The 14,930-nt window shown below is 40.9% G+C and overlaps 1 protein-coding gene across 1 annotated transcript in view; it reads left to right on the forward strand.

Moving 5' to 3' along the window:
* The window catches only part of ATAD2B (ATPase family AAA domain containing 2B), a 126,208-nt gene extending 111,606 nt beyond the window's left edge, over window positions 1-14,602 (forward strand). The window contains exons 25-28 of the mRNA XM_063442117.1: window positions 2,013-2,648; window positions 6,441-6,535; window positions 12,279-12,407; window positions 12,747-14,602. Of these exons, the coding sequence (XP_063298187.1) occupies window positions 2,013-2,648; window positions 6,441-6,535; window positions 12,279-12,407; window positions 12,747-12,788 (902 nt within the window). The 3' untranslated portion in view covers window positions 12,789-14,602. The remainder of the gene's footprint in view (window positions 1-2,012; window positions 2,649-6,440; window positions 6,536-12,278; window positions 12,408-12,746) is intronic.
* Window positions 14,603-14,930: the final 328 nt, after the last annotated feature.

Below are 14,930 nucleotides of genomic sequence, written 5' to 3' on the forward strand. Positions count from 1 at the left end.
ATCAATGGTACTGTGAATACACAGTGTCTCTGCTCTGACAGTGCTAAAAGTATCTGATAGGTATGAAATGCATGCCACCTGTCACATGAACCCTTTACTTCCTTAATATCAACCATAGGGATAGTTCATAACAGTGAACACCTTCCTATGTTTTGGGCTTACTCACCCCTTGATAGGTTTTTTACCGGCATTCAAAACCTTGAAAGCAGCATACATTATCATCATTCAAGCGGTCCCTATATAAACAGTACAGACAGACATGATCTCATGCAGTGGAGGAGATGCACTTTATTTTGAATGCAGGTATTTAAATGCTATTCATGTGCTGTGTGAAGTAACCCCTTTATTGCTCGCCTTTCTGTCTGTTTAACCCTGCGATCTGCAGACTGTGTTGGCACTCCGGTAAAGTGGATTTGTCACCTGAGGAGAAAGCAATCACGTTAATCAATAGAGCATAGCAGCCTTATTATTGTTGTTAGAGTTTTGTTTAAACGGTTCGTTTGGTTTTAAGCTATTTTTAATAATACATTTGAGCCTTATTATTGAAATTCTTTATTCATGCAACATCTCCTGCACCTATCTAATTAACCATCAAGCTTGCTGGATAGACCTTGCCTCCTCTGATTTGTATTACTAGACAGAAATACACGGTACAGAAGGTTAACCCTTTAGGCGACAGTGACCTCCAGTGCATGTCCCACTCAAGGTTAAAACTGTGCCACCTATGATGACCTGTTTCCATATTACAGGCAGCACCATAGAAAGCAGGAAGCATTAATACCTGCATACGTGTGTGGGCGGCTGAATAAGTGCGATTGTGAAAAAGACTGTGAAATAAACAGGCTTATTCACTAAAGTGAGAATTCAAAGGGAATGTCAAATTTAAGGTCATACTAGCCGAACCAGATAGTCGGCTATGCTTTCAGATTGGCTATTCTGACCTAAAATTTGAAATCCAATATGAATGCACTTTAAATTCTCACTTTAGTCAATCTGATAGAAGTGTGTGTAAAAGAATGAGCCGTGAATATTTTGTCTGATATGTCGTGATGTGATGTTTTGGGTACCATTTGTAGTTTTAGTTATTTTTTGATTGTGTGTGTGTTGAAGCCGATTTATGGTCCAGTTTTTAATTTCTATATTTTTAATACATTTTATATTCTACTGCCCTTCTGTGCTTGATGTTCTGCTCTGCATATTCTAGTGCAGGGTTTGTGTTGCCAGTTCACCTGGTGCTACCCAGTAACTGCACATCTTGACCTAAAAACAGGAAGCAATTTGCCTTGTAATAAATATGGCATAGGAAGTATTCTTGGTGCAAGATATGGGCACATCAAAATATAAGATTGGAAATATATTAACCCATTCAGGACTGGGTTTTGGTAAACCTCAATTAATCATATTTGTCATGTTACTGACCCTTAACATCAAACTGTCCATTTTTTTTAATGTATACTAAGATTTAAAGTTAGTTTCGAATTGAGCCCTGCTGTCAATACATTGTTGGCTCTTTATTTCCACCCCTTGAGTTCCTGAATGCCCGTGCAATGCTCAGCTGATGAGTCTCCTACTTATGGCAGTTTGAATCCTCCCAGGGTCTCAGGTGTGTTCACAGCGTGCTACTGGGTGATAAATGTCAGCTGTAAAAATGGCATTCATTGTGTAAATGGTTTTGGAATGCTGTTTTTAATATCTTGCTTCTCAGTTTTAAGAAAAACCTGCAGCTAATTTTTTACATTTGCTTACTCCTTCGGACTTCATAGATCGGCTTTGCTTGCTCTGAATAGAACAGACTCTTGTGTAACATTGAGGCATCAGATCCCAGCTGTGGAGAGATTTTGAGAAGCAGATGGGCTGTCTGTTGATGTATTTAGCTAGCTTTGTGCTTGGTGTATTATTTTCGTTTTGTTTCTTTTCTTTTTTTTTTACTCAAATGTTGTTTTATAACTGTGCTCAACAAAGTAGAATCTGACTGAGAACCCACTATTACGTTTGTTTTTGTTTTAAAACAGTTCCGATTCGGAGACGGCAGCGTAGACGACCCACCTGGGGGAGAGGAATAATAAAGAAAAAGAAGTCCAACTATTACTTGAAAAAAGAAGAGGAGGAATCCAAGTTCAGAAACTATGTACATCCTGAGAATCCCCTAGTGAATGGAGACTTGGAGGTCAGCCCAGATTGCCTGGATGAGAATGGAGACCTTTCTGTTACCAATGACGAGTCCTCTTGTGATATCATGGATTGTGAAGCAGAGCATCAGAACGGCACTCTTAGGAAGGTCAGCTGCTTTGTGTCAACAGAAGACGACAGCTCTAATGAGTCCTTGCTTGTAAACACAAGTATGCCTCTGAAAGAAGGGTCTGAGTCTACAAAGGAGCCACCTCTTTCTACAGAATGTTTAAATGGCAATGCCTCGCTAGACAGTTTGGATAACATTCAGATAGCCAAATTGCAGAACGGTAAAGGAAAAACTGAAAAGAAGGTAGAAACCAATCATACAAATGTCCCGGAAAATGCCAGACTTCATGGTCACAATGTAGTAAGCGTGGATCGTCAGGAAGTACAAGAGGACACAGACCTAGGTCCTGATCAGGTTCCTGAACATGAGAGGATAGCAGAGGGCACTGAATTGGACAATCACCATGAAGGTAAGATCAATGATGGTACATGATAAAAATAAGATTATCAACACCATACAGGGCTCAAAACAGAACCGATAAAACACAAAGTGCCCAAAGAAGTGGAATACTACTATACGTAATAAAAAATAGGAGTAATATATAGCTGCTATAGAGTAGGTGTAATGGCAGTGTTAGAATTAGGGCTAGTGGAGTGATACGTTAGCCATTTTAAAGCTTATTGGTTGTGAACTGTGATCCTGGGCACTTTGGGGGAAAGAAAATAATTCAGACAATGAGAACGAGATACAAGAATGTAGAGCCTCTGGAATTATAGTGTTGGAGCCATATAACTAATTTTGTAATGTTCAATAAACTGGTTTCCTTTGATCCGTGGGGCTCTTTACTTACCAAACCTAGTGAGTCCCAAAAATATATTCACCTTAGCAAACAAGTTTGTCTCGACAGAATTGTTACTATATGTAAGAATGTATTTCAAAGGAAGATGATGGCACAGGCCAGGTGTGAGGCAGAATCTTACTTGAAATGGGGGGATTATTTCCTTTATTTCAAGAGATTAAATGTTTTGTTGGTGATGGAACATCAAAAAAAGATGATAAAACTTTTTTTTTTGTGGGAGTGGGATTTTTATGAATTAGTTTGTTTATAGTAAAAAGTAAAAATGTGTACATGATCGTGAAGGTATACCATATTCCATTGATATATAAAATATTACCGTGACCTTTTAAATATTAAAGGACCAATAAGGGGGCAGCATTGGAGTGTTGATTCTGGCCATTATTTCTTTACATTAGCAACACATAAGGCCCACATAATCCCCTTCCTCTAATCACAATCTAGTGATGGCTAACTCTGGTACTGCAGAGGTTTGTGAATTGCATTTTCTACGATGATTAACCAGCGTAAAAACAAGGTGAATGTTGTGGGGTAGGGCTTGACAAATTTGCTTGGACTCTATGGTCCAGTTGTTTTTTTTTGTTTGTTTGTTTTTTAACTAACAAAGTTTCATTTTCAATGCCAAAAATACAATTATTAAATGTACACTATATTTACCAGAACCACTACAGCTTAATGTAGTTCTGGTGTCTATATCCTGTCCATGCAGGATTTTCAATGTTAACACTGCCTTTTCAAAGAAAAGGCAGTGTTTACATTGCTGCCTGGTAACATATCTAGTGATGGTCACTAGAGGTGATTCCTAGGTCAGTGCTGCATAGAAACATAGAACATAGAAACATAGAATGTGACGGCAGATAAGAACCATTCGGCCCATCTAGTCTGCCCAGTTTTCTAAATACTTTCATTAGTCCCTGGCATTATCTTATAGTTAGGATAGCCTTATGCCTATCCCACGCATGCTTAAACTCCTTTACTGTGTTAACCTCTACCACTTCAGCTGGAAGGCTATTCCATGCATCCACTACCCTCTCAGTAAAGTAATACTTCCTGATATTATTTTTAATCCTTTGTCCCTCTAATTTAAGACTATGTCCTCTTGTTGTGGTAGTTTTTCTTCTTTTAAATATAGTCTCCTCCTTTACTGTGTTGATTCCCTTTATGTATTTAAATGTTTCTATCATATCCCCCCTGTCTCGTCTTTCCACCAAGCTATACATGTTAAGATCCTTTAACCTTTCCTGGTAAGTTTTATCCTGCAATCCATGAACCAGTTTAGTAGCCCTTCTTTGAACTCTCTCTAAGGTATCAATATCCTTCTGAAGATATGGTCTCCAGTACTGTGTACAGTACTCCAAGTGAGGTCTCACCAGTGTTCTGTACAATGGCATGAGCACTTCCCTCTTTCTGCTGCTAATACCTCTCCCTATACAACCAAGCATTCTGCTAGCATTTCCTGCTGCTCTATTACATTGTCTGCCTACCTTTAAGTCATCAGAAATAATCACCCCTAAATCCCTTTCCTCAGATGTTGAGGTTAGGACTCTATCAAATATTCTGTACTCTGCCCTTGGGTTTTTACGTCCAAGATGCATTATCTTGCACTTATCCACATTAAATGTCAGTTGCCACAACTCTGACCATTTTTCTAGTTTACCTAAATCAATTGCCATTTGGCTTATCCCTCCTGGAACATCAACCCTGTTACATATCTTCGTATCATCCGCAATCAGTAACCTTTTCCTACAGATGAATCGTACCTGTAACAGTAAAAAAGAAAACTCTTAGCACAACTCTTAGACAGTTGAAGCTTCTGTAAAACTCTCCAGAATATCTCCAACCACAGACACTTAGAAGCAACACTTAGAAGAAGCAACCAAGCTCTATAGCTCTGCACAGTGTGAAGCACCTATGTTCAGTATTTCCACACTCTGCATGGAGGCGCTGAATGTTCCCCATAGAGATGCATTGATTTCGATACATCTCTATGATGAGATGCTCATTGGCGCACCACAGCATTTTTCTGTGCATGCGCAATATCCTCCCAATATGAAAGAATTGGCTTAGCTGAGATCATCAAGATTGATGATCTCTGCCATGGAGGTGATACCAGCCGCAGCGAGACCAATACATTGTGGGAGAAAAGGCGAGTAAAAACACTTGTCCCATGTGATTGGAGGGGGCAGGCCTAAACAGACCCACACACTGACAAACACCCATGCATGATACCCATGATACCGACAGACACACACATTATCTCACACACTCACAAATAATGTTTTATTATTATTATTTTTTATTATTTAAATCCACCACCCAGCCTCCGTATCGGTGGGAGAGCTGGAGTGGAAGTTTTCCCTGGGATCCAGTGTGACTAGTCGCTAATCTTCCTGCAGTAGCTCCCGTGCGCCCTCTGAAGTGGTGCTGAGGCCGGAGTGACGTCATATTCCTGCTCCCAGCATCACTAAACCACGCACAAGGGAGCAAATAGAGGAACTAGATTCCCTTGACTCCCACTCCATCTGTCTATATTGTTCGCCGGCTGCCTCCATGCACCTTTGTTGCTCCAGTGGCATTCTGTCAGATTACCAGCTGTCTCTGCTGATGGTCTAACATTTTCCAGCCGACAGGACAAAATGTTTAGTCGCCATAGCGACCTGATACCTGAGGTATGTCGAACTCTGTTGTGGGGAATGAAATTCATTAATATCAGCAGTGCTAAGTAACCATCACTTCTACAGCCCGACAGACCTCCACACCATTGGTAAGGATAGGATCCTTAAAATTGCCTGTCTGCCACTTTAATTGGTTAATTTAATAGCATTGCTTTCTGTAGCAACTGCTTGAGAAGGTTGGGAATTTCCCATCTTCTGGAAACGTCTGGTGATAAAGTCTGTTGGACCCAGTTCCTGGGATGCTTCTCATTTTTGAAGAATGTCTCTATGGAAATAACTGTTCAGGCACATTATAGGCCGCGAAAGCACGGAGCCGCACGTAAAGGTTAGGCTCAAAGAATCCAGCTTCTTTTAAATGTTGAGCAGCTGCTTAATCAAAACCACAACTACTTTTGGATCCTTAATCAAACATAATCTTAAAATCTCAAATATCAAGATCCTGGGAGCAAAGCTCGGGACGCTCTTTACAAAATGTAAGAAGAATTAAATATCGGCATGTTAAGCATACTGTGTAAGAATTACAGGCACCTATTTTAATGGGATTAAATAGCCTTAATTCTAATGTTCATATTTCTTATGTGACCCTCTGCTACAGCTGATCCGTGCCTAATGTGTTCAGTGTACAATTTTCACCTTTTCTAAGAATGAACTAAGGAAGGTTTGGGGAATTAAAGCAATGTCCAAGGATTGTAATCCACATTTTTAAAAGTGGTTTCTCACGATCTTGCAGGTGAAGCAGGTTGCAAAACAGTGAACAGGGATCAGGATTTAGAGGAGACCACAGAACCAGAGCCACCCTTGATTGTTGACCATGACAGGCTTAAGGTAAACACATTTTCTCCGTGAAATTCTAATTCTTTTTTCATTCTGTTTTATTTTGCTTTTTTTTTTTATTGTCTTAATGCTAATACCATATACAGCTGTATGCGTTGTTTGGCAATTTAGTTAATGAAGTTTACGTTCTTGTACCAGGCTTTGCGGCTCATGTACAGAGCTCTTACCAGACCAACAAGTGGATTAGATTGGTGAAATTTTGGATATTGTAGGGCAGAGATTAGGGAAGGTAGGTATTACTTTCGTAAAGCTAAAATGACTGGTAATTGATCTAAAATTAGATCTAGACTTGGTAGATGTACATCCACTTCTACATTTGGGATTTACGCTTTTTTCATGGAACTAAGCAAAACTGGAATCCACAAACAGTACCCAGAAACTTGTATTTGTTTCTAACTGTGATATTTATTTATTTTGTATTTGGGCAGTGAAATATATCTACTAAAAGTCTACTAAAATGTTTTACATTGCAGGGTTAAAACTAAAGGACCACTAGTGGCCTTGTGTACCTTTAGTAGTCCTTTACATAGTTACATAGCTGAAAAGAGACTTGCGTCCATCAAGTTCAGCCTTCCTCACATATGTTTTTGCTGTTGATCCAAAAGATGGCAAAAAAAACCCAGTCTGAAGCGCTTCCAATTTTGCAACAAACTAGGAAAAAATTCCTTCTTGACCCCAAAATAGCAGTCCGATGTCTCCTTGGATCAAGCAGCTATTACCTCACTAATTAGAAATTGTATCCCTGTATGTTATGTTTTTGCAAGTATTTATCCAATTGCAATTTAAACATCTGTATAGACTCTGACAAAACCACCTCTTCCGGCAATGAATTCCATATCCTTATTGCTCTTACTGTAAAAAAAAACCTTTTCTTTGCCTTAGATGAAATCTCCTTTCTTCAAGCCTAATTGTGTGACCTCGTGTCCTATGTATATCCCTGTTTATGAATAGATTTCCAGATAATGGTTTATTGTCGCAAACTAAATAAAGAGGTGCAAATCTAGTTTTTAACCTAAAATTGTAACCATAATCCTAACTCTGTCATTGATTCTACAACTACCCATGATGCCAAATTGATTGGATGACTCATAGTAAATAGGCACTCATGCTTATTTGTAATTTATATGACACTTAAATAGCGCTGTTTTTTCCCCCTTTGAATTAAAGGAACACTATAGTGTTAAAAACACTATACAGTAAAAACTCACTTTTATTCCAGCACAGCACAGGTTCACCAGCACTAGCCCTGCCCCCGCCTCCTTATCTGAGATCATCAGAATTGATGATCTCAGCCAATCCAATGATTTCCCATAGGAAAGCATTGGATTGACTGAGATCATCAATTCTGATGATCCCAGCCAGGGAGGCGGGGCTGGAGCAGAGCCAAATGTCGTCCTAGGCAATCAGCATCTCCTCATATAGATGCATTGACTCAGTGCATCTCTATGAGGAAAGTTCAGTGTCTCCATGCAGAGGGTGGAGACACTGAATGTCAGTGCTGCCCTAGAAAGCACCTCTAGTAGTCATCGGATGGGTGACAAGTGCAGTTATCACTAGACTGTAATGTAAACACTGCTTTTTCTCTGAAAAGACAGTATTTACCGCAAAACGCCTGCATGTACTGACTATACTCAGTAGAACAAATACATCAAACTGTAGTTTGTCTGGTGACTAGTGTCCCTTTAAGATCACATTTTATACCCTAGTAGGAAAGCATTTCATGATTTGCACACGTAAGTCCAGAAATATTAATAATAAAAAATAACTTTTACCAGTGCTCAAAATTTCCACTACCCATTGGTGAGTGAAAATATGACCTGATGAGGGGGGGCGGAGCTAACTTCCGGGCTGGATGGACGTGCTATACCCCAGCTCCTGGCACAAACCACCGAAACAAGGGGTAAAACCCCAGAATAATGGCACACATGCTGCCTGGAAGGTGACAGCGACGACGGGCACCCCCGGAGGAACACAGCGAGACCAAAATCCAAACAAACAACCTCCGGGAACCCACACACACAGCATGGGGCCTACCTGCCATGAGGCCGGGGAGAGGCGGCCGCTCTCCGCACCGGCACCTGCGCATACCGACCCCTCTATATACTCACCTCCTACCCCCCCCCCTTTGGACCGATGGGGGATATCACGGTCCGTGCTGGAGGTCTGGAGCAATCGACCTGCCTAAAGACAAACAGCAAAACAGCAACGCATCTAAGCTCGGAGCACCCAAGATGGCGGCTGAAACGGAGGCACTGCTCACACACAACAGGCTGCACCAAGACACCATGCGAGGCATAGAGGACAGCTTCAACCGCTTTTGGGAACAGTTCTGGGAGAGGCATCTCACAGCCCAGCCCGCACTGACCACCCCACAGATCAATGGTGAGCAGAGCCACGGACGGAGGGAGGTGAGGGGAAAGTCCTTGGGCACAGCGACATTGCCCCCAATTAATCCCAAGCCACAGAGCCCACCCGGGTTGAAGGTCAGACTGGGGAACACCCGACCGCATCAACCACACAAATGGAGGCCCAAGCAGCACAAGCACACTGCCAAGCCCTCTATTAATCTCCCACGTGGAGGAAACTCTGCTTGCACCACGCACAGAGTTTGTGGCCGACGGATGCAAGACCTCACACAGACCCGGGGCAAGAAGGTAATTCCCATACACACCCTTGGGCCAGTGGCTCCCAGAAGATCTCGGGCGAGCCCTACAGACACTCGGAGAAACCACCCCAGCAAAGCGGAGAGAGCAGGAGGAAGGCAAAGAGGCCAAGCGTCTGCAATCTCCTCGCAAGCACCAGCATCCTCACAGCCGCGCAGGGGAGTCGGCTGACAAGCCGGCCGTGAATTGCGCTTCAGCCAGTAAGTGAGCATAGCACCCGGACTGGCACCCGGGGGATTCGCACCGACAATGCTGAAGTTGGACTTGCCCCCTATGGGGTCCCCAAAACCGTGAACACCCCCAACATAGCGGACTGTGTCCTAAGGTGACCCATAAGCCTGACATTTCCACTACACTGTCAATCCACGTCTGCTCATCCATGTTTTTCTTACTCTCATCAGCCTATTTCTACATGTTTGTACGTGTGTATGTTTAATGATGCAAGCCTGTTCATTCCATTGTGATCAACAACGTTACTTATTCTAACTTTGCTTGTACCATATACCATGTTTACTTTACTAAGAGTCCTTGACAAAAAGCATAGCACACGCATCTCTTTATAATTGTGCTACACTACCAAGCTTACATTATGCCGTCAATAACATGTTAACTGAATTAGCTATATCTGGCAAGAGGCACAGCAAACGTATTTCCTCATTAATCTCCAGCAATAGTTGTACCCAACCTGTATTACCGTGTTTATATAATATCAAAATGTGACAGTCTTTCCATGGGAATATATAATAAGCGACGCTGACACTTATGTTTTGTTTTATGCAGTTCTGATTCCCATTAATTTGTAAGCTGAAAATTTAACACTGTTATACCTGATGTACTTTGCCTGTTGCATAATTTAGTCCTGAGTAGACGCACTGTGATCCTAGCGGGTTAACCTATACTTAGGCAATCACCTAATAACTAATTTGATCGATGTGCCGCATAGCACAAGCCTGTTTAACTATGACTATCTCACCGATTGTATCAACCTGTTTGCCTCTTAAAATAGCATAACTAGTATGAGCCTGCTCAACCCTCACTAGGTTCTCGATTCATATAAGCCTGTTTTATTATTAGCAACCTTAAAGTTTAACCCTGTATACCTAGCCTTGTAATAATCGTTTTCGAGCTAACCTGATATCAAATAGATTGCCATCGTTTAACCAAAACTACTTAGCTTAGCATGTCTTACAAAAAAGAAAAATTGTGCAAGTTTATCATGCCACTGTTTAATCTATATGTATCTTTAAGTAAACAAACGCTGTTGTGGCGCATGACAATGCTCTGTAATCACCCGCACGACAAAAATAAAGAATTAAAAAAAAAAAAAATAAATAAAATATGACCTGATGAGTAGGAATGTACTCTCTGTAAGCGTGCCTTGCACCATCCAGATTTACACTGGCAAGTAACTTTTAAAACCTGGCTAGTAGCATAGAAATTTTAAGCCATGCCATACACTGATCAGCCACAACATTAAAACCACCTGCCTGTTGGCCCCCTTGTGCTGCAAAAAGGAATGCGTTGAGGAATGGCCTTCACAAGTCATCTGAACGTTAACGTTAGACGTTCACAGCAAATCCTTGAAGTCCTTCAAATTGTGAATTTGTTGTTCCAGCACATCCCAAAGATGCTCAATCAAATTGAGATATAAGGAATTAATAGGCCAAAGCAACACCTTAAACTCTGTCATGTTCCTCAAATTATTCCTGAACAATGTTTGCAGTGTGGCAGGGAGCATTATTTTGCTGAAAAATTCCAGTGCCATGAAGGTGTGTACGTGTAAAAGTAACATCCACATAAATGCCGGGATCTAAAGAACATTTCCCAGAACCGAACACTGCCTCCCCCTGCCTGCCTTCTTCCCACAGTGCATCTTGCCGCCATCTATTCCTCAGGTAAACAACGCACATGCACTGGGCCATCCACCTGATCTAAAAGAAAACTGGATTCATCAGCCCAGGCAACCTTCTTCCATTGCTCCATGGTTCAGTTTTGAAGATGCTTTCGGCGGTAGACAGGGTTCTTAATGGGCACTGATCGGTCTGTGGCTACGCAGCTCTATATACAGTTAACTGCGACGCACTGTGTGTTGTGACACCTTTCTTTCATGACCATTTAGTTTTTCAACAATTTGATCTACAGTAACTTTGCTGTGTGATAGGGCCAGATGGGCTAGCCTTCGCTCCCTCCTACATCATGGAGCCTTGGGTGCCAATAACCCTTTTGCCATTTCAACATTTGTTCTTCCTTGCACCACTTTTGGTAGATACTAAATGCTGCATAGCAGGAACACCCCACAAGACTTGCCGTTTTGGAGATGCTCTGACCCATTCGTCGAGCCATCACTATTTGTCAAAGTCCTTCAGATCTATTAGTTTGCCCATTTCTTTGCGTCCAACAGATGAACTTCAAGAACTAACTGTTCATTTGCTGCTGAATGTATTTCATCCCCTGACAGGTGCCAATGCAACGATATTATCAATGTTATCCACTTCACCTGTCAGTGATTTTAATATTGTGACTGATCAGTGTATACAATCTATGTACTCCACTGTGAATTTCTTCTTCATATATACAAGCTGTTTAGTGGTTTAACATTGTGCTGGAGGCTTATTTATATATTGGGAGAGATAAGATAAGGTATATTTTTGGGGCGTGAATCTATCTGCGATATTTTCAAAGGCAAGTTAAAGATATAAAGTATAATTATTTGACTGTATTCTAAAAGTAGTGCATCCAATAGGATCATCCTAAATGGTTCCCATAGTGATTGGTCTACTTTTAGAACTTTCCCCAGTATTGATGTTGATATGGATGTGTGAATTGTCAGGAATGTAAAGTGATCTTTACAATTTAGTTCCAAATTACCAAACTTAAAACACAGCTGCCTTGAAAAATCTTTCATAATTGTAGCCCAGAATTTGAAATCAAAATGTACTTTGCATTTCCAGTAATTCACACTTTATTGAAACAGTGTGTGTGTGTGTTTGTTTTATTTCTGAATGTGTTTTTACCATTATGACTTAACAAACCCACCATTCATTGACAACATGCGTTATTTTATCATCTAGAAACTTCTCCAAGTGTTGGTGATAAAAAGCAACAATTTAACAGTGGACCAGCTTGAAAGGTGGTATTCGGTTCTCAGTCAGTGCATCTACATGCACCGGAAAGATTATGACAAGACAAAACTCATTCAGGTAAGTAATAAGTCCTCAGACATCAGCTGAGGCGCTGACCAATCAGGTGTCAGTTTGTGTGGCAAGTTTTATACTGTTATGTCCTGGGGATCTTAACCCTCTTATCCTTATGGGGCACAAAATGCTGACCGTTATGGGCAAAAGGGAGTGTGATAGAAGCACCCAAGGAACAGTAAATGGATCTAGTCTGAGCTTTTCCAAAGCCTTTCCCCTGTTCCAGGGTGAACCTAGTAATTTACTGAGTTAGGAATAATTGTCCAAGGAATAGACTAAAATTGAGTGCTGACCACAGATAAACCGTGCCAACACTATTGTTTTCCTCTTTATCTTTTCTTGCAGGACATGGAAAGAACAGTTGATATGTTTGAAACATTCCTGTGAAAGCTGCCAAACCAGCAGGTTTCTCCCCTGGCTGCTCGTGGGACAGCAGTCACCACAAGCGATCAGATATTTATTACCAGTGGCACCAAGTCCACCTCTGAGCCTCACTCTCCAGTGTTTGACCTCTCTCTCTCTCCTTCACTGTAACACGAGATTGGTGCTATTGTCTCAGGTACCTGATGCCAACCAGCCTAACACAACCAAACAAAACTCTAAGTCACAGTGGAAATGTACCACCACAGCTTGAAATTTTGCGGTGCTATTTGGCGCGTGGAGCAAAAATGCACCACACAATGTCTACTCACTTTCTAGTGTTAGAAAGCCCTTGGCACCTACATCCACTTTTACCTTTAAATGGGTTTTACATTAATTTCATGGAACTGCGCAAAACTGGAACCCACAAACAGTACCCAGAAACTTGTATTTATTTCAAATTGTTTTGAATCATTTTCTGTGCATCACTCCTTTGCCATCTTTTGTTGTTATGGCCATGCAGTGTTGGCAAACCTATGGAAGACAAGTCAGCGGCAGCTTACTTAAAGACACATTACAGACTGAACACTGTCTTTCTGAGGGCTACGCTTTTTGTGCCTTTTTTCCTTTCCTTTTTCTTTATTTTGTACTCTTTGGTAGGATATTCATTTGTATTAGATTGTTTGAGGTGGTGGGAAAGAGTCTTTGGGAACAAACTTTGCCACAAAAATGCGATCTCTGCCTGATAAAATGACCAGATTCATCTCCAAGTGTGCAAATTGTTGTTGTAAAAGTGGAAGCCATGTATTATTTAATATGGTGCTGAGTTAACAAAGGCAATCTTGCATACCGTTTAAAATACTCTTAAACCTCTTCAAGGGCTTTCTGTCCCTTTACTAGCTGTACAAATGAGAGATATAAATTTTCCTGTATGTTAAATGACTAGCTAAATAATGTTCGACCTAGATGGTAGCAGCCCTGCAAGTGTATGAGACCTCTTCTCCTCTTAATAGGACTTGTTGACTTTTTGAGTGCCAGTGTAGCATGCAGCATATATTTTGCTCACCCTTTTAGTTTTACCAGGGTGAAAGCACTAATGATTGGCTGGCAATAACGGTGAGTGCAGTAAGGGATTCGATTTGTCATACACAGGTCACTTTATGCCAGAGCCCATTGGCACGTTTTGTAATTATTTATTGTTTTATTTAACTGTGAGAGCATGGGTTGTGCTACTGTTGTGCTTGACCCAGTGACATTAGGTCAGTAGGAATACAGCGTGATTTCCATAGTTTTCAATGTTACATTTCCATAAATCACCATTCTATCGATAGACCTGCAGGTTTTTTTGTTTTTGCTCTGCTTGATTATTATTACTTTGTTTTTACTTTTTTTGTTTGAATAGATCAGTATTGAACCAGTTTGAACAAGTAATTTTTTTTATTGTTTTTTGGTATTAAAACAAAGGAAGTGGAATCTGTGCAATGGATCGCCCTGTCTGCCTACGGCCCTTAGCGTTTAGCATACCACTTACTTGTTTGTGTCTAATGACTTTTGGATTTCAAATGCTCTGCAGTCCATTAAATAAGTAGCCCAACTTGCTTGTTACTGTCACACATAATCTTTGCCTATGTTGGCTGCACTAACATGTTTTGTTATTGCATCATTTGTGAACAAGGGTTCAGCCAAGAGTTTTACTAGCTGTTATAGTACTTAAAGCATTAAGCTGTGTCATTCAGCCACAGAGTGATCAATTAAACTCTTGGAGGAGGCATCATGACTAGTTGGCCATGTTTTTGGAATTTTTCATTTATTTTTTTTCTCCACAATAGTTTTTTTTTTTTTTTTTTACCTGCTTATTAACTGCTATGAAAGGAATCTAAAACCATCTGACAATAAAGGAACAAAACCATCCCCAAGAACATGGATCCTCCAACAAAATATGGCAAGCAGTCCACTGCATGTGGCTGATCAACATCGCCCAGTATCCTCCACGGAGTAGCCCAGCCACATCCAGAAGGAAAATTAGCATTATTAGGAAGGATTTTATACACTAGTCTGATTTCAAATAATGCTGGGTTTGCAGGCGGCCAAGGCACATCTTTAGTTATACTTTGGAATGTTTGAAGGTGTATAGTCCAGCTTATTTACTCCATTGAGAGAGATTGATTT

Source organism: Pelobates fuscus, chromosome 2 (assembly GCF_036172605.1).
Source record: "Pelobates fuscus isolate aPelFus1 chromosome 2, aPelFus1.pri, whole genome shotgun sequence".
Taxonomy (NCBI): domain Eukaryota; kingdom Metazoa; phylum Chordata; class Amphibia; order Anura; family Pelobatidae; genus Pelobates; species Pelobates fuscus.